Source organism: Xenopus laevis, chromosome 6L, assembly GCF_017654675.1.
Source record: "Xenopus laevis strain J_2021 chromosome 6L, Xenopus_laevis_v10.1, whole genome shotgun sequence".
NCBI classification, from domain to species: Eukaryota; Metazoa; Chordata; class Amphibia; order Anura; family Pipidae; genus Xenopus; species Xenopus laevis.
In genome coordinates, this window is record NC_054381.1 from 73,129,488 (window position 1) to 73,150,578 (window position 21,091).

The 21,091-nt window shown below is 36.6% G+C and overlaps 1 protein-coding gene across 1 annotated transcript in view; it reads left to right on the forward strand.

The window, feature by feature from the left end:
- Window positions 1-21,091, forward strand: part of adamts16.L (ADAM metallopeptidase with thrombospondin type 1 motif 16 L homeolog) — a 152,382-nt gene that overhangs the window by 78,675 nt on the left and 52,616 nt on the right. The window contains exons 11-14 of the mRNA XM_018266846.2: window positions 354-449; window positions 15,843-15,991; window positions 19,080-19,252; window positions 20,113-20,243. Coding sequence (XP_018122335.1) covers window positions 354-449; window positions 15,843-15,991; window positions 19,080-19,252; window positions 20,113-20,243 — 549 coding nt within the window. The remainder of the gene's footprint in view (window positions 1-353; window positions 450-15,842; window positions 15,992-19,079; window positions 19,253-20,112; window positions 20,244-21,091) is intronic.

The following is a 21,091-nucleotide window of genomic DNA, read 5'->3' on the forward strand; positions in this document are numbered from 1 at the left end:
GGATTGTCCATATAGTATGTTATTTAGGACAAATGAGTAGCAATGCATCATGAGTTTTTCTGCCCTATTGTGAGTGTTTGCTTGATATAATAATAATCTAGAAACATACCTCACTATTTAGGGGCTTTATGCTATGTTTCTTTATACTCCTATTTGGTATCCTTATATGTATCCATATAGCAACATACCACAGTCCCCAGTGGTGGTAACTGAGACAGATATCCATGAAGATGTGGCTTCAAATAAGTAGTTCCTGAGCCAAATATTACTGAACTGCCCACAAGTAGCATTTATCAGGTTTCAGACATTTTTGCATTATGTGTGGCTTTTAAACATGCTGTGTTTTTCCCTAGGATATATGTAAGGCACTTTGGTGCCACAGAGTTGGAAGAAAATGTGAAACAAAGTTTATGCCAGCAGCTGAAGGCACCATATGTGGGCACGACATGGTAATATTTTGATTACATGAACAGTACTGTACATCAGTTTGCTGTTTTTCTTAGCTTTTTTTTAGCTGTAGGAGATGTGATTTTATTGAAAAAAAAACATGAATCAATTCACATCAACAATTTGTTTTGCATTTAATCAATATTTATATTTGGCATTTTTCCTAAGTTAATGACTGCATAGTTATCACTTGTCCTGGGTTATGTTCTACTTTACTGTACTGCTCAGAGCACTCTACCTAAAGTGATTGCAAGCACAAGATCATCTATATAGTTGTATAGAGTTTAGGGTATAAAATGGATTGACTCAAATGTTCATATAATTTATCTTACTATCACCTCTGAAACTAGGGGGCAGATGTAATAAAGAGCGAATTGTCACCAGCGACCACTTCGGCAGGCACAAATTCATTACCATTACGCTAAATCACTAAAATGTGAAGTTGCATCCTGGGCATCGTACGCTGGCGGCTTTCCGCTAGCGATACTTCTTCATGGCGAGCATTTCATAGCAAAGATCCGCTAGCATTCATTTATGCCTCACTAGTGATCTTACGCTTAGGTCAATTTGTATAGGGTGGGTACATCAAAGTTGTATGGACATCTTTATTAGAGATGTTGGTGCAAATGCTTGAAGTGGCCACTTTTTATTACAAATGTCCAATGAACCTTAATAAAGACAAAAGAGATCAAATAATGCCCTAGACATGAGACCACTTAAAAATTAATGTTCCATGGCCCTCAAATGTCTGTGGAAAAATGTTAACCCAAAAAAGTTTGTTAGGATGTGCAAACAATCCCGCTTAAAAAAAGGAAAAGTTGCCATCGTTTTTCAACTTTAATGCATTTTCGCCAGACAAGATATGATTTAAGTGACATAAGATTGAGGAAGATCTAGATTCATTTTAGCAGTTCACCTGGTATGAGGTTGCAAAGTCAACTCTGAAAAAAAGAGGTAACGTTCAGTAAAATTCGCACTTTGGTGAATTTGCGGATGTCCCTGCCGATGCGATTTCTGGCGAAAAGTCGCTAGCGTTAGCCACTTCGCCCTTTAGTAAATGTGCCCCTAAGAATTTTTCATCAAGAATTTATTCCTGCATGCCTTAAGCAATAAGCTCAAGGAGGAGATACCCAAATGGGAAAAATCCAATCAAAATTGGAAAAACTGCTTAAATCAGATTATAATTTACCTAATTATGAATTAACAAAAGTCACTATTGCTTTATTTGCAAAATATATAAATCAGCATATGATTTAATTTGCCCAGTGTTTGTGCATGAGCAACATCTGGTACTGTTATGAACAATGATAGTTGTATCAATTTTTTTCATCCATCCCAAAGAAAATAACATGCTTTTATCCATATCCTGCATTCTGAGTGTCAAAATTGGTTGGAGCAAAATAAGCACATTCCTTAGATCACATTGGAAGTTGCATTTCAATTGTTAACATAGTTTTACTATAGGTCTGTGATAAATTTTCATTCACAAAAAGGTGAATGTTCTCTCCAGTTCTTCCAGAACTTCCATTCAATGGATGAGAGTGCAAGAGGGCAATTACAAAATTTGGGTCCATCCGTGAGTGGGGGGTCACCAGTCACCTTCAAATTTGTATGTGACCCATGATGTAGCAACTTTTTTCCTGCATCAAAGGTGACCCTCAATTTCCGGCAAGCAGGGGGTCCAGAAAGGGGGCTTAACATTACACAACTGGTCCCAACCAAGTCACCATTGCCTTGCCTCCAAGTGGTCTCAGACAAAGTTGTCACTGCAGTGCAACCCAAAACACTGTTTTTGATGTTTCTTATCCTGAAAAATGTGACTTTTAAAAAAAAAAATTGGCTTGTCTGGCTGTAGTCTGGGATTTCCTGGAAACGTTTGCCAAGCTGTGAAATGGGTAAATGTAAAAAAATAAATTAATGAAAAATATTTTGCATGAACAATTTTTCATTTGTGTGAAGGTAATATAGTTTTTTTGTATTTGTAACGTATTTAACAATCCCAAATACAAGTGAACCATCACACCCATCAAGTTTTATTTATTTAAGTATTATTATTCCCAGAAGAAACTGATCATATAGTGAAGGCACAGGAGTGTCCAGTAGCAAGGTACTTAGCAAGAGATTGTATTATGAATAGGGGACACTGAACAGTTGAAGGACGTGTAAACATTTCTTAGTTACAAATGTAAGTGCTTTTTGTTCTTTGCATTTACATTTTGGCAAATATGGGAAACAATCCCCTGAACATATGCAAGCTATCAACTTTGAATAGCACAGAAGAAAACTCTTAAATGTGCATGCAACAGTAGGCAATGAAAGAGATGAGGATATGAGTTTCCACATAACATTCACTAACTGTGCTCTCTAAAATGTGATATTTGTAGTATAAAATACACATTTGTTCAGATTAAACTTTTGGCACCATTTTATGCATATATTAACATACTACAAGCAAGTAAAAGTAACAATAAGTAAGCAAATAAATAAGAATCCATGAATGCTGAAAGTGCACATACAAAAGTGCTGATTTGATTGAAAAAGGTTGTGTTCCAGCTGGCCCCCGCAAAAAAGTATTAGGCAGAGAGTTGGTAAGTTAATGAGGATGTGATCAGAGGTCAGTGGGTGTATAGATGTGTCTCCAAAAATGCACACATATTGTGTGTACAAGTGGACTTTGATAAGTATAATGAGAAGACAAAGCTCACATTCTCAACTTAACTTTTCTTCTCTTTTCTTTTCTCGCTACAAAAAGTAAAGTAAGTTGTACAGTTCAAACAAAGCATTAACCATAGAAACAAACTACTATCACTCATCGACAACATCTACCTGACATCATACATTGTTTAGCCAAGAGTTCATATGACGTTAAAAAAATAAAGGTTTGCAGACATGCCTTCATATTCTGGGGTAATTTTTAGTTAAAAAGCAAGGTGTAGGCAGGCAGTACGTATAGATCCCAGTCTGGACACTTGGAGAATGCTGCACCTGACACTAGAGGGCCAATTCACTAGAATTCAGACTTCCATTATTTGATCATAGTTTTCCTCTAAAAATTTGTGGGTTTTTATGTCTCTAAAATTTGAAAAAATTGAGAGTTGTTAAGTGTAAAAACTACAAAAAACTCTAATACAAAACTTCTCCAAGTTAAAGCATTCTGTTGGACTTTTTTTAACCATTTAGACTTTTTGAGGTTTTGAGATTTTTTTCACTTATAATTGACTGAAAAATTATAGTTATTCTGATTTTTTTCAGATCTTTCAGAGCTTTTTCTCTGTTCATACTTTTTATATTTGGATATTTTAATAACTTTCATGGCATTCATGGTTTTAGAGAAATAAAGTTTAATTGTGGTTATCAAAAAGCTCTAATACCACTAAAATTTGACCTTTAATAAATGAGTTTCCACATTGACACTGCTCACCCATGTAAATCGCCTATAAATGCGCATGTTAATCTAAAAGTAGTACATCACAGAACAGTATATTGCACAACATTAGCAAGCACGCTAAGAAGCATCATGCTTCTTGCATGATAGACAACCTGAAAAGTGATATTCTGAGAATGCAAAATAGAAAATGCATGGTGTTTTGCCATTTTACTTTCCACAGGAATATGTCAACTGCAGTTTTGGCAAACTCCCAGCATTTACCAGGAGTTTTCAGATCCTAAATTCAAAAACCAAATCCCTATCTCACTTCTGTGCAAATTAAGACAGAATACATTAATGAACTAGATGGTGTCGTTTCTGAAGAAACCACAAGATGTTGGCTTTGAAACGCAAGAGGTGTTGGGGCCAGTCGCCCCTGGTGCATAGAGAGTACACAAAGTTGGTAGAATTTGGTTTAAAACGGTGAAAATTGAAGCAGATCAAATTGTACCATTAAAATCAATCCAAAAACCTGATTGGCTGTTTTTGGCTCCACCAATTTTTAAAATTTGAATCCCAGTCCCCCTGTGACCGACTGTGCCAAGTTTGATGTCCCTGCCATTAACTGTGAAAGAATGGCAGCAACTTATATATTGACATTGATTAGCAATAGGTAACATTTGATTGGCTGTTTTAAGCTCCACCCAGTTTTCCGAATTTTAACCCCAGTCACCCAGTCATGGTCTGTACCAAGTTTGGGGCCTCTGGCTTTAAAACTGTGAGAATGGCAGTATTTAAAACTTTTACATTGAAGTCAATAGGTAAAATCTGATTGGCTGTTATTGGCCCCGCCCACTTTTCCTAAATTTTGACCACAGTCACCCAGTGAGTAATTGTGCTGAGTTTGGGACACTTGGCATGGACGCCGTAATAATAGCAGCAATTTGGCGTTTTTCATTAAGGTCAATGGCTGAAATCCGATTGGCTGTTGTTGCCCCGCCCCCTTTTTTCCTAATTCTGAACCAGAGTCACCAAGTGACTAACACTTTAAGGTTTCGGAATCATGACATTTAACGTAAAAATGGCAGCAATTTTATGTTTTTTTATTGAAAATCAATGAATGACATTTGATTGGTTGTTGGTGGCTCCACCCACTTTTCCTAACTTTGAAGTGCAAACACCCAGTGACCAAATTTGTGATATTCGAGGTCCATGACATCAATAACGTGCAAGTGGCAGCAATTTTAATTTTTCCCATTTAAATCATCAAAGAAATCTGATTGGTTGTTTTTGGCTCCACCCACTTTTCCAGATTTTGATCCCGGTCAATCTAATGAACAATCTAAGAGCGGCGACAGTTTTAACTTTTCCCATTTAAACAAATGGCTAATATTTGATTGGCTGTGGTAGACTCCACCCACTTTTCAAAATTTTAACCCCAGTGACCCATGGTGCCAAGTTTTGGGTCTCTGGCTTTAACACTGTGGGAATGACAGTGTTTGACATTTTCTCATTGAAGTCAATAGGGAAAATCTGATTGGCTGTTTGTTGCTCCGCCCACTTTTTGGAGTCCCCAAAATGTGACAGAACTTTTCAGGTTGACCCCATGACTAAGTGACCCAAGTTTGGTGAGTGTAACTTTAATGCTGTACGAGTGGCAAAAGTTTCACATTTTCCAATGAAAGTCTATGGGAACAAATGGGGTCTTTGGGGGGCCGCCACAGGGCCACAGAGGGTGGGATTGCTTAACAGAGCACAAGCAACCTATTCGGGTATGAGCCGAACAAGTGTGCAAAGTTTCATAATTGTACTCCTAAAACTCTGGGAGGAGTAGCGTTTAGAAAAATTTTCATTGGCTGTTGGTAGCTCTGCCCACTTTGGGGTGCCCCCCCAAAATACATATTTTTATTCGGGGTGGCACCAACAATATGCGGTCCGAGTTTGGGGAGTGTAGCTTCAAAACTGTACGAGTGGCAGCGATTTGAAAATTTTCCCTGTCAAAGTCAATACGAAAAAAGGCGTCTTCAGTGGTCCGCGGCACGGGCGCAGTGGGTGGGATCGCTTAATAAAGCACAAGCAACGTACTTTGCTATAAGGCGAAAAGGTTTGGAAAGTTTGGCGCTTGTACCCCTAAAAGTGTAGGAGGAGTAGCGTTTAGAAAATGGGGGGCGCTAAGAAGAAGAAGAAGAAGAAGAAGAAGAAGAAGAAGAAGAAGAAGAAGAAGAAGAAGAAGAAGAAGAAGAAGAAGAAGAAGAAGAAGAAGAAGAAGAAGAAGAAGAAGAAGAAGAAGAAGAAGAAGAAGAAGAAGAAGAAGAAGAACAAGCTAAACTAGTAGAACAGTATGTTGGCTTCTTCAAAGCCAACATAATAATACTATTTTCCTTTACAAAAACAAAAATAGTTAACTTACAAAAATGTATTGCTACCATATTTTGTAGGCATTATTTTAACCAAAGTATATTGACATTAAGGGGCAGATTTATCAAGGGTCGAATTTCAAAGTGTAAAATACTTCGAAATTCGACCATCGAATTAAAATACTTCGAATTCGAATAAGGAAGTCGAAGTATTTTTCACCGAATTTGGCCATCGAATGATCGAAGTAAAATTGTTTGATCGAAGGGTTAAATTATTTGATTCGAATGATTTTAGCGTACGATCGAACGATTTTACTTCGATGTGTAAAGACTTAGAAAATGATTGTAGAAGGTCCCCATAGGCTAACATAGCACTTCGGCAGGTTTAATTTGGCGAAGTATTGAAGTCAAAGTTTTTTTAAAGAAACAGTACTTTGATTATCAAATGGTCGAATATTCGAACTATTTTTACTTCTAATCGAATTCAAAGTAAATTCAAAGTCGTAGTATCCTACTTTATGGTTGAAGTATCCAAAAAATTACTTAGAATTTTCAAAGAATACTTCGAAAATTCCCTCGAATTCACTTCGACCCTTGATAAATCTGCCCCTAATTATGGACTGTAGTACCAGAACTGATCTGAAAATTATTTTTCTATAGCTGCCATTCTTGTAAAAATTCTTAGTTGCGTAAGTGAAATGTATGCTGAAATGCTGCCCATGAAAGTCTGACATAGCCTTGAGAGATAGAGAAAATTGCACTATAACAAAAGAGCCATGAGACCACATTCCCTGAAACCTCTCCCATCTCATAAGCTGCCAAGGTAATAAAGTGCCAACTATGTCAATGTCAGGATGTAAGCAAGCATTAATTGTTTGCTTAGAAGAGAGGAAAAGGAGAACTGTTTTTCTTTTTCAGAGAGTCATTTCAAGAACTGTGCACCAACTGCTCCCAGCATTTAAACCTTCCTGCAGAGATTAGTCTATTGGAAAAACTAAAGGAATTTAAGTATTACACTTGTGAAGACTTTATATGAGGCAATTCAGTTTACATACCAAGGAACTAATTTTAACACTTTAGTGTTGTGATTAAACCTTTATAACTAATTCTATGTATGTGCCTCATATACATAGGCGGACAGACTACTGTATCTTCAGATTTGCCATTTAATTACCCCAAAATATTTGTTGACTATAAATTACTTTTTTACTTCCATATGAACTCATTTTAAAACTTAGGGGGACATGTATTTAAAGTTGTTATTGGAAAAATAAAATTAAAAAAAAATTAGCTTTTCACCATGTAATATTCTTCGTTAGACTGTTATTGCATTACAAATTTTAATTATTAATTGCACACTTTTAAGGCATGCTTGAAGGTGGCTGAATATTTTTGGAGCAAACATTACTTTCTCAGTAAGAAGTTCTATTACGTACACTGCACACTGGGGCAAATTACAAAATATACAAGCTATGCAAGCTACATATTAAATTTGGGCAAAGGAAAATTTGTTCACACAAAGGCATACATTTATGCATTGCAAATATTTTTCCATTACTGTCTTTAATTACATTCCCTTGGTAGAAACTGAAAACTAGTAAATTGAATGGTATGATTATCTACTAGTTAGCATTGCAGCATATATTAACACTCTGGGAGGCACATTTTGAATTCATGTGAATTTTTTTAAACTCCCTTAAATGCAAATGAATTCGAAATTTGACTGGCCAAAATGTATTACTAAAATTGAATTTTTAAAACTCAAAGAATTTAAACAACCTCTGGCTCAGGGTCCCCCCTGCCACGCATGTGCACAAGCGCAGAATCGTGTGCAAAATCGCATGCACTGTTTCTCCTGTGACTGTCAAAGAGGAAGAGATGCGTGAAAGCTCGCATATGCACAATGTTTTTCCATGACCGCCAGCAGGGCCCACAAGGACCGCAAGCCCATCGGGTTTATTCCCAGTGTCCCGCCAATCCAGCCCGACCCTGAGCCTACACCAGGAAAAATGATGAATGATTTCAGGAAGAGTCAGACAGTTGGGTGACTAAGATGTACCCACCTTTAGTACCACTCAGAGTCTAATATACCCTTAAAGGGATTCTGTCATGATTTTTATGATGTAAATTTTATTTCTATATTACAGTGTTTAAACTGCAAATAATTCACTCTACCACATCAAATTTCATTCCTGAACCAGCAAGTGTATTTTTTTCAAGTTGTAATACTGGTATTTAGGCATCCATCTCAGGTCATTTTGCCTAGTCATGTGTTTTTAGAAAGAGCCAGCACTTTAGGATGTAACTGCTTTCTGGCAGGCTGTTGTTTCTCCTACTCCTACTACAGTGTAACTGAATGTGTTGCAGTGGGACCTGGATTTAACTATTGAGTGCTGTTATTAGCAGCTGCTAAGGGAGGGGGTGATATCACTCAGACTTGCAGTACAGCATTAAAGAGTGACTAAAGTTTATCAGAGCACAAGTCACGTGACTGGGGGCAGCTGGGAAACTGACAATATGTCTAGCCCCATGTCAGAGTTCAAAATGAAATATAAAAAATTTTTGCACTTTTCAGAAATGGATTTCAGTGCAGATTTTTCTGCTGGAGTAGCATTATTAACTGAAAAAAATTCAAAAACGTCCACATAAACTAGGAAGAAAGTACAATAGGCAGGATATTGTATGTCATAGAATAATGCCGGTTAAAATGTTTAAACTTGACATTCTAAGAACTTCTGGTTTGCTCACAAACTATGTTAGAAAAGGTGAGGTATGCTGCTATTATTAGAAGATGCTTAACAAATTCCTTTCATGTTTTAACATCCCTTACATAGTTAAATCGGGTTTAAAAAAAGATGGATTTCTTTGAACACATCAGTTTAGATTCAAATGTAAATCCCAGTCTTCCATTTGATCAAGGCCTTGGTATAGGGCAAAGTTCAGGTGTACTAATGGTCTTCTCACTGACTGACTTACAGTATTTATGGAAAATACACTGATTTTGTGTTTCTGTTTTTTTTTATAATCTACTTACCTCAAAGTTAAGTAATGAGCATTTCTTGTCTTATGAACCCAAATAGCATATAAGGTTATGTTTAAACCCACTCAACGCTAGCCAGATTTTGTGGAGAAATAACAAACAATTTAGACAATTTAGGGCTGATTGTGATGTTCCCAAGCAGCTTTCAAGACAGCAACTATTGAGGTCAGTAAATAACCATTGCAGCTGTGAACTTAGAAAAAATCTATCTAATATTTCTAATAAAACTATACTTGCATACTCCAATATCAGTCAAACTGCAAACCAAGAAAATTTGGCTAGAAACGTCTTGTCTGGAGTAGATGTACTGATTTTCTCCTGAGACAATCAAGCTAAACAGTAAAATTCAAGAGGCATATTTAACAAAATGTGAAATAGAGCTTCCCACAGATCCCCAGTGTAATTTCTGCCACATTCTATTCATCAGTATGGGATTTTTAGGGGTATATACAGAATTTCAATGGGTAAATGTAAGGGTATTGCCTTTTTTAAATATGTTTGTCCCAAAAAATGTAGGTGGCCATTGGGGACCTATATAACTGAGCACAGGTGTGTGTGACATTACTTCTGTACTTTGGGGTGCTGTTAGGTCCGTTGACTAGGCACCAGACCTAAATACAGCCCTGGTTACATAGTTAAGTTGGGTTGAAAAAAGACCAAAGTCCATTAAGTTCAACCCCTCCAAATCAATCCCAGTGCACATATATACACATTTATATAGACCTATATATACATATACAACTATATAAAAGAAAATTGTTACTATAATTACCCTCATTTTCTTTTCATGGCCATCTCCAGTAGTAGCATTTAGAAAACATGCAGGTATCTCCTTCTCCCAAAGGTCATTGATGACTGGAAGGAAATTAACAAATATAAAGAGCCCTCTCCCACTCCTTTCTATGTATTTGTCACTAGCTTCTGGAATACAAAAATAAAATATTAATTTATTAGTAGAATTGTGAAATGCGACTATGGGAGTTGGCCAAGAAAAAAAATTACAGTAAATGTGGTAACAATTTTCTCTTTTCCTGGCCATCCTCTCATTGCATCTAGAAAACATGTGGTTTATTACCATAGCAATCAACAGGGAATAAAAACAGCAAGTAACAATGCTGCTTAAAGGAACAGTAACATAAAAAAATAAAAGGGTTTTAAAGTAATAAAAATATAATGTAGTATTGCCCTGCACTGGTAAAACTGCTGTGTTTTCTTCAGAAACACTACTGTTTATATAAATAAGCTGCTTTGTAGCAATGGGGGCAGCTATTCAAAGGAGAAAGGCCTCAGATTACACAGCAGATAGCAGATAAACTCTGTAGAACATAATGGTGTTATCTGTTTTCCACTATTTAACCTGTGCCATATAGCCTTTTTTTCAGTTTCCGCCATTACTACACAGCGGCTTGTTAATATGAACTATAATAGTGTTTTTGAAGCAAACAGATCAGTTTTACCAGGGCCACAGTACATTATATTTTAATTACTTTAAAACACTTTTATTATTTTGGTGTTACTGCTGCATTGAAATGGCCTGCAAAACTTTTTGACCAAAACAAGACTCATTACAAGATGTCCATTCATTTTGTAGTGTCTGAAAAAAGTATTCAAGTAGATCAAGTAGTTGCTCTGCAAGTGCCATCTTGAGGTTCCTGTGTTTCTGCTGCCCAAGAAGTTTTTCGGAAGGACTTGTCCTTGCTCCTTATATACTGAAGTAGTTATGTTATGTTTTGGGTAGCCGAGGATGAGTAGAGTATAACAGTGCTTTATTAGCCATGGAGTCATGCAGGACTTACACAACAGTAAGCTTTCACTTTTAAGCTACCAGGAAGTATGCACAGTATAAGTATGAGCACAGTGACATCTACAGGCCATTTGTATAAACACCACAAGTTACAATGACAATCCAATGCCCACTAGTTCTGACTAAAGCTGCTTTCCGCTTATATACTCCTGCAGGTATAATTAAAAGGTGCTTGATAGACGATGTCTTGAGGATGCAGATTTCTAGGCTATTACGGACAGCCAAACTGGACCACAGAGTTCCTTTGGACAGCTAGATATCTGGGCTAAAAGAAGATGGGTTCATTCAGATGGAAGCTGGAGACAGCTTTAAGTAGAAAGTCTAACATGTTTGTAAGAACAACCTTTTCAGGACAGAAAACGGTAAAGGGTGGCTCAGATGATAAGGCTCTTAGCTCTCTAACACTTCTCGCTGAGGTGAGAGTAACAAGTAAAACTGTTTTAAAGAGATACTGACAGCAGAAATTAAACTTTTTACATTTATCATAGTATTGTCTTTGCATACTATCTATAATTTTGGCAAAAAAATTAAATTATTTGCAGATGATTTTACATTAACCATCTGATCCCCCATGTTCCTCTGTAAAGGTGCTGCCATATTTGAGCTTCAATAGTCTGTTAGCATTAGAAATTCTAATTGAAAAACTGAGAAGGGACAGTCTGGTTGGCAAAACAGTCAGGTTTAGGAACTTCAAGAAACATTTACTTTTATAAAAGCAGACCTATTGGTGAAAAACATGAGCTATAGGTAAATATTAAGCACATTAACATTTTGTAAAATCATTTTTTAAGTGTCAGTATCATGTGTAAGGTGCCACAAGTAGATGTCCTCCACTGGAGTAACAGGCTGTAAAGATAGAGATCTGTGAACCAGAGGAAGATCCCACCGTGGTGCATGGGACTGCATGGGTGGACACACCCTTTTAGCTCCAGAAAGGAGATGAACTATAAACGGATGATCTTCTCGATTTGTGGTTGTTATCGCTGACAGGGCAGAAATGTGTACCCTTGAATAACTCCATGATAATCTGCTGTCTAGACCTGTCTGAAGAAATTCTAAGATTTAACTGCAGATGGGTCCAAAGGATTCAAATAGTTTTGTTCTAAACAGTTCTGGAAACAATCCCATAACTGTAGGGGAAATTTATGGGAATTGAGGGACCGAGGGAGGAGAATGAGCTCTGTGACAGTGTAGGGTTGGTTAAAAGAGATTGTTTAGTGTCAGGGAGGGGTGATAAGGGATCTTTTCATAATTTGGAACCCCATACCTTAAGTTTAGTAAAAAAAATAAGAAGGTTTTCCATACCTTAAGTCTGCAAAAAAATAGTATTGTTTTGCCACCAATATGGACTCATGCGGAATAGTTTGGATCAAGTTCAAGGTACTGTTGTATTATTGCAGAGAATAAAAAATCTTTCTGCATAACGAATTTCTGCATAAGGGATCACATAGCTTTATCACCTTTATCTATCTATTTATTTATTTATATATTATAGTCTTGAAATAAAGATGAAATATACTGTATGTATGTTGAAAAAGTCAGAAATCAACCATATGAACAGATGAGTAGTTTTGATACAATGGGATAGCTGTACGGTATCTCAAAACTCAGAACAAACCCCAAGGTCCTGGTCTCAGCTCATGCTTCTGCCTATAACAACCACCTTTCACTTGGGGAGGAGCCCTCCACTAATCGGATGCCACCAGGTCTTAAAGTGAGAGGAAAAAGTTGAGAGAACAAACCCCAAGGTCCTGGTCTCAGCTCATGCTTCTGCCTATAATTACCACCTTTCACTTGGGGAGGAGCCCTCCACTACTCGGATGCCACCAGGTCTTAAAGTGAGAGGAACAAGTTCTGAGCAGACAAGGGGAATCGTAACATATACTGGATGGCAGGGAACAGAGAGCATAGTCAAAGGTCAGGCTGAGGTTGATACCAATCAGGCACTGCAGTACAGAATTGGGGACCAGGAGCATAGTCAGGATACAGGCCGGGAACCAAACAGAAACAAAGTACAAAGTCAGGAACTGAGAGAATGGTAAGGGTCAAAGAACAGATAATCGGCTATGAATCACACCCAGGAACTATCAGGAAATAAACCTTTGGGCAATGAGTAATTGGCACCCACAGCTCTCAAAAAGTAAAACGGTGCACACATGTGCGCGCACATCAAACTCAGAACCGGCTTGCATCAGCACAAAGAGGAGGCAATGGCTGTTGCCGACCCCCAGGGAGTGTGACAGGCGTCACCACAGCCCTACTAGACCACTAGGTATACTCACAATAACAAAATGACAGCTGTGTAGGCCTGTGATTTTGGGGTTAACGGATATCATATAGAAGCTGAGCACCTTTGTAAAATCTTTTTTGCATTTGTCTTACAGCATGGAATAACAAAATATTATTGGTCAGATAGATTGGTGGGCCATTGAAGCTAGGAAATGATGTGTGAACAAAAAATTGTTGTTCGAATGACCCTGAAATGTTATTGGTAATATGATATAAAATTGAAGACAAAAAAATAATAACTTCTTTCCTGGTAAGAGGATGGTCCCTAAGAGATTTTTTTCTTTTTTATTTGGCTGACTATTGTGCCAGTTGAGCCACCCTTGGTTTTTAAGTGAAATTTTAAACAGAAATTAAGTGGGAAATATTAACAGCTACAGTTTTATTGAACAAAGGGAAAGATTAATCAAAATTTGAGATTAGAGTTTACCACTGAAAAAATCACCCATTTTATATTTATTCCTATGGGATTTTTAGAAGCGCATTTAGAAAATGGTGAACTCTAGTAATTAATAGAAAGTGGGTGAGTTTTCAGAGGTAAACTCTAATTTCACATTTTGATAAATCTGCCACAAAGTATTTTTTCTGCTTAAAAATGCACAGGGGAATATTTCATTGTGGAGTTTTTCTTAAAAAAGCTAGTATTCAAGAATAAAGTTGCACATGGTTTTTTTTTTACTTCCACATTTTTTTGATGAACTTGAATTTTGATTAATCTGACCCTTTGAGTATGTCAAATGTTCATTGAAAATCTTGTTTTAATGTTTTAATAAACTGGAAAAATTAATAAAGTTGTTAGAAAATATTCCCATTGACTTCTATACAACCTCACCAGCTTTACTTAAAAACGTTTTTATGGTGACTTTTTTTTAACTATTCAAGGTTTCAAAAATACATTTCTTTGTGGTCCGAGTTTTTCTCAAATGAAGAAAAATAATCAAATTGGATTAGCCTCATATTTCAATTGGCAGCTCAAATACTTGCATGCTGAGAAAAAAACAAAGAATAGTAAAATCCAGATATTAGCAAAAACAATAAGCCTCACTTACCCCATATGTAAAAAATAGCACTAAGTTTGCCTTAGCAACCAATAAGATGTTTGCTTTTAAACAGGTGACCAGTAAATGCTTCCTGATGATTTGGTTGCTTGGGTTACTGCTCCTGGACAAACTTAGAGGGTTATTTACTAAAACATCTCATTATCTCATATTTTTATTAAACCAAGCTCGACCAAACTCTCTTCCACGATTTTATCTTATTTATCAATAAAATAACTAGAAAAAGTCAGGTCGGGAAAACAACTCAATAAAATTGTTCGGATTTGACTCCCTAATTGCTCGATTATTGCCCAAAGAACCCACTTCTTCAGATTATCGGACGAAACTCAGCACAGATCATTATATCTTCAAATTGTAAAAGGACATCTCCCATTGACTCATACATGACCTCCACAGGTTTGAGATGGCGGATCCATAGATGCCCAGATTTGCCTTGGCAGTTTGGTCAATTTCAACCATGTCTTCTAACAATCTGGGCAAGTATAGTCAGTCAGAGGGCCATTCAGAATGAAAATCCTCCAATCCTAGTGAAGTGGAGCAGCAACTCTGTAGCTTCTCTTTACTTCCTGCTTTTCCTGCTGATCAGTGGAAAGGTGACTGTACACATGTATGGTCCCTTGGCCCAAGGGCTGATTATTTAGATACCATGCCTGGTTGACCCATGTGTGGTTACATTTCCTCAAGTAGTTTTATTCTCACATTGATGTCTTTAACGTCTGGAAACTACTAAACAAAAGTGCTCATTTCATTTCTTTTTAAGGGAAAATGTTCTAAAATTTTAGAAATTGGCAAAGGTAGAATCTCACATGTATCTTATCAACACGATTTAGATGACATTTGATATGTCTCTTTTTTTCTTATCCTTAAATTGCTCTTTACTTAAAGATTTAAGCAAGCTAATAATTTAGTTCTCTGACATCCAGGTGTTTTTGGAATGAAGAATGAAGGCAGTGACCTGTAATTACAAGGTGTTGAGCTAAAGGTTTATAGTTACTTCACTTTACATGGGAATAAACGGGTCTTCAACTTTTAAAGATATATCATTAAATATTTGCAGTTCTTTAGCTGTAATTTACATCCCCCCATAACTGCATTATTCTGTTTGATAGAGCTAGGCCAAAACTCGTATAATTATAGTATATTGCCTACTAATTAAATACTGATGGCAGTTTAGATAAAAGAGCCAAGAGTTTTAAAATGTAACATATTTTTAGCTAATAATGGCATTATAAGATACAATTTGAAGCTTCAATGATCCAAAGAGACACTTTTGTTCCACGTCTTTTTTTCAGAATATGACACACATCACTAGGTTTTGTAACCATAACCAATTATCCTGTTATTTGCCTGTGCATTCTCTCTTTCAAGTCAGTTAACTTATTCATATATTTATTTTTCAGTTTGTTTATTTATAATTCAAAAAGTATATCATAAAAGTATACCACATTGTATTGGGTAAAAATAGTTTGTGTTATTCTTACAGTGGTGCCGAAGAGGCCAGTGTGTGAAACATGGAGATGAAGGTCCCAGACCCACAGATGGCCAGTGGTCAGAGTGGTCATCATGGTCACCTTGCTCAAGAACATGTGGGGGAGGAGTATCATACAAAGAACGTCATTGTACTAACCCAAGGTAACTAATTCTATTTTAAAATTTAAGTGTGTTCAAGCAGAGTACAGGTATCTCCAAAAAATGCTAAAGAGACTTTAGAGACTTGTCATCTAACTTGGAACAGGTACCATAGGGCTTTTTATCATGTCAGACTCATTCAAGACTTTGCAAGAACTGTACCCTTTCTCTAACATTCCTTACCACATTCCATATACCTTTCTCTCAATCACTCTGCCTTTGAACAAGCTCTTAAAGGAGAACTAAAGCCCGAAAGAACCTTAAGTATGAGAATCACAAGGTGCCATTCATTGAACTTATGTTGAAAAGGGGGTATACTGTCCATTAAATTAATTACAAAATTTAACCTAGTCTTCAATGGAATTATTATGTGATAACCATGAGATACATAGTAACATAGTAAGTTAGGTTAAAAAAAGACACACGTCCATCAAGTTCACTTTTGACTTTATTTTAACCTGCCTAACTGCTAGTTGATCCAGAGGGGGAAAAATCCTTCCTGACTCCAAAATGACTAGTCTAGTCTCCTGGATCAACTTGTACTGTGAGCTATCTTCCATAACCCTGTATTCCCTCACTTGCTAAAAAGCTATCCAACCCCTTTGTTGCCATTCTGCTTAAGGGATGGGATATCTTAACACCCTTCTTAAAGCTATCTAATGTTTCAGCCTGTATGACTGATTGTTGGAGAGACTTTCACATCTTCACAGCTCTCACTGTAAAAAAAACCCTTACGAATATTTAGACTGAACCTCCTTTCTTTTAATCGGAATGGGTGACCTTGTGTCAGCTGAACTGACTGGTAAATAAAGTATTAGAGCGATTATTATATGTTCCCCTTATATATTTATACATAGTTATCATATTATCCCTTAAGCGCCTTTTCTCCAGTGTGAACAACCCCAATTTGTCCAGTCTTTTCACATAGCTAAGATTTTCCATACCTTTCACCATCTTAGTTGCCCTTCTCTGTTCCCTCTCTAATTCAATTATGTCCTGTTTGAGCCACCGGAGACCAAAAGTGTACGGCATATTCTAGATAGGGCCTTACCAGTGCTTTATACAGTGGAAGAATGGCTCCCTCTCCTGTGAATCAATTCCCCTTTTAATAAAGCTCAAGACCTTATTTACCCTTGAAGCTGCTGACTGGCATTGCTTGTTGCAACCAAGTTTATTATCTACAAGGACTCAAAGGTCCTTTTCCATTCTGTATTTGCCTAGCGCAGTCCCAAGGGTATAAGTGGCTTGAATATTTTTACATCCCAGGTGCATGACTTATCAACATTGAATCATATTTGCTACTTAGCTGCCCAGATTGCCAGTTTGTCAAACTTCCTTTGCAAGGATGCTGCATCCTGAATGGAATTAATTGGGCTGGATAGTTTTGTGTCATCTGCAAACACTGATACATTACTTACAATACACTCCCCTAAGTCATTAATGAACAAGTTAAAAAAAAGTGGACCCAATACCAAGCCCTCAGGAACCCCACCAAGTAGAGAATGTACCATTAACATTCACCCTCTTTATCCAATCCTGTAGCCAGTTTCCAATCCATGTGCAAACAACTTTATTAAGCCCAACAGACCTTAGTTTAGAAGGCAGTCGTTTGTGGGGCACGGTAGCAAAGCTTTGGCAAAATCCAAATAGATCACATCTACTGCTCTCCCACTGCCCAGCATCTTACTTACCTCGTCATAAAAAGCAATCAGATTTGTCTTACATGAACTATATTTCATGAAGCCATGCTGATTGCTGCTCATAATGCCATTCACAAGGACAAAATTTTTAATGTGATCTCATAACAAGTATTCAACTAATTTGCCCACCATAGATGTCAAATGTACTGGCCTATAATTGCCAGGCTGATATCGTCATCCCTTTTTAGAAATTGGAATGACTTCAGATTTTCTCCAATCCATTGGTACCATACCAGATGAAAGCAAGTTTGAGAAAATCAGAAAAAGGGGCTGGTCTAAAACTAAACTAAGCTCTCTTAGAACCCGGGGGTGTATGCCATCTGGTCCTGGCGCCTTGTTTACATTAATTTTTATTAAAGCTTTATGAATCATATCCTGAGTCAGCCACTGACTAGATTTAGCTGAGCCAACAGTGCAGCTATGAAGTGAGCCTGGGAACTCTGAATCCTCTATTGTATACACTGAAGAAAAGAACTGATTTAGCGCATTTACAACCATACTGGTACCATTATTTAAAAGAGCAACAATCTCAACCCGCATCTTTTTACTATTTATATACTTAAAAATCTTTTTAGGGTTAGACTTCACCTAAACTGCAATGCTCTCCTCATTACCTATCTTTAAATGCCTTTCTCTTCTTTCCTATTAACTGTTTTAATTCTATATTAAGCCACATAGTGTGATTCTTAGTGATTCTTACTTTTTTCTTTTTGAACTGAATCTGACCCTTTCTCTCCAAACTTTCTCTCCAACCTGAAATGTGCTTCTCCCAAGGCAATTTATTCTATAATCAACTATTGCCCCATAACTCTCTCCATACGTTCTCTTTAGGTACCACTTCCTTCTCTTTCTGTTATCATTGATTGGCTCATTTAGCATATTCCTTCCCGTATTTCCATCTTATTTAGTAGTTGAATTTTTGTTTATCTCTTCCCTTCTTTTTCCCTTATTCTCCAATAAATGTTGAATAATAATCATTTGCTACCAGAAGAAAAAACACAGAATATATATGGTAGCAATTCTTACTTGAAGGAAACACTGCAACATTTAAACAGACTGTAACATATCCACTTAATGTTTGAATACTTTATATCTTTAAAAGTTGACATACCCCCTAAGACTTGACTCTCTTAAGAGCAGCACATTAAAGGAACACAAAGTTACAAAGTTACAAAGGAACACAAAGTTGCAAAAAATGCACACACAAAGTTAAGGAACTGGAATAACTGTTACATAAGGCATTTGCTATTATGGAAGAGCATGTGCAAAAAAAGAGCATCTACTTTGTCATGTGCACAAGCTGAGCTGTGTATAAAATCAATCAAACAGTACAGAGTTTTAGCATCATTCTTGTTTTCATAATTATACTTTTTATTTGGTTCGCATTATAGGCCTTCTCATGGTGGTAAATTCTGTGAAGGTTCCTCACGATTACATAAATTATGCAGCAATCAAAGTTGTCCCAAAAACAGCACGGATTTTAGAGCCCAGCAGTGTGCAGAGTATAACAGCAAGCCGTTTAGAGGCTGGTACTACAATTGGAAGCCCTACACACGAGTGGAAGGTAGAAATTTTAATCTTTTTTTTTTTTCAAAGCAAACAAAAGCATTTTGCAAAAGTAAATATATTGCTTTTTTTCTTCACAATTCATTAATTGTTTAATCTGAAATATGTAAGGCCCTACATTATATTGAAAACACTAGATTAAACATATATTGAAGCTGGAGCTGAAATTGCACTTGTAGTATACACATCCCCCATATGTAATATGCACTTAGTTTGCCCAAGAGCAGTAACCCATAGCAACCAATGAGATGTTTACTTTTAAACAAGTGACCAGTAAATTCTATCTGCTGATTGGTTGGTATGGGTAACTGCTCCTGGGCAAACTTAGTGCCTTTAATTACATAACCCCCATTATGTACACTGTAGTAGCTATAAAGTTAACTAAAGGTTTATTTAATACCTGTCAGTTCATGTTGGAAGTATCATGGTATCATATTATTTACTCCAGCACTTAATTCCAGTTTTTCAATAACCACTTCTCATTGCATCCAGTGGAAGAAATGGGGAAACGGTATGATATACCTGTGCCACAGATTAGCAAGGGATCCAGGAGACTAGCGCTTTTTAAAGGCATTACAATGAGCCAATGAACACAGCAATATGGCTCTAAAACATTTAATCCTAAAAAAAAGCTGCTATGCATTCATGTTTTCACAGATGATTCTTCATCAGCACCATTTCTGTTTTAAAGACCAGATACCAGGAAATCAAGATTTTTAACAAATGTCACTTTATGTGCAATTTACCACTTACTAAATGGTATTTGTGTTTGATAATATATTTAGTTTTTCTGGAATCCCTATTTCCTGAACCCTATTCTAATACATTTCTAAATATTAATTATATTTTTTTCTGTAGAACAGGATTACTGTAAACTCTATTGTATTGCTGAAGGATTTGACTTCTTCTTTTCCCTATCGAACAAAGTAAAGGACGGAACAACATGTTCTGAGCACAGCAATAATGTGTGCATTGATGGGGTTTGTGAGGTAATGAAAACAAAGTACATATTTTGGCTACATATAGACTCTTCAGTAAATGTTAACAAGTTAATATTTAAACATCGCTGTATATAATGTTAAAAGTACTGGTATAAGATTTTGAAATGTTCAAATTGGTATTTCCATGTCCCACTTTTTCCTCAGTCTACAACTAAAGGTAATAATTTCCTAAGCAAACATTATATAGACTGTAATAAAAGGCACTAAGTTTGCACAGGAGCAATAACCCACAGCAACCAAAAAGATTTTTGCGTTTAACATATGACCAGTAAAATCTATCTGCTGATTGGTTACTATAAGTTAATGCTTCTGGGCAAACTTAGTGCTTTTTATATCATAACTCTTTAATGCCAAAAGCAGCGTTTTTCTGGCTTTAGAGAAAACGGTGATTTGACCGTTGACCTTTGTATGTGTGCAGTAAAGAAATGCATCCACCTTACCTTACACACAGGTAGATTTTGAATCAAAAATGGAGGCTGTCAGGGTGAGGAAAATCTAACATCAGTGGGCTCCATACACAGGTCAATATGCTGCCAACTTGGTTTGGAAGGACCATGTCTGCAGCTTTATCTATATCCACCATTACTCTATTGGTTTCAAATTTTGGTTTCTGCATCCTTAAAATTTCGATCAAAACTGGTTATTTGCCAATGCCACTGTCTTTTTTTTGTTAAAATATGATGTCCTGATATGTCCTACAGGGCTAAACAGAAAAAAAGTCCGAAAAATTTGTATGATTCAAGTTTTCTCTTTATTTTATCAAGTTTTTTCCTGACCTGACTTTTATGAGTTCTTTTAATGATAAATAAGGAGAAATCGTGGATGGGAGTTTGGTC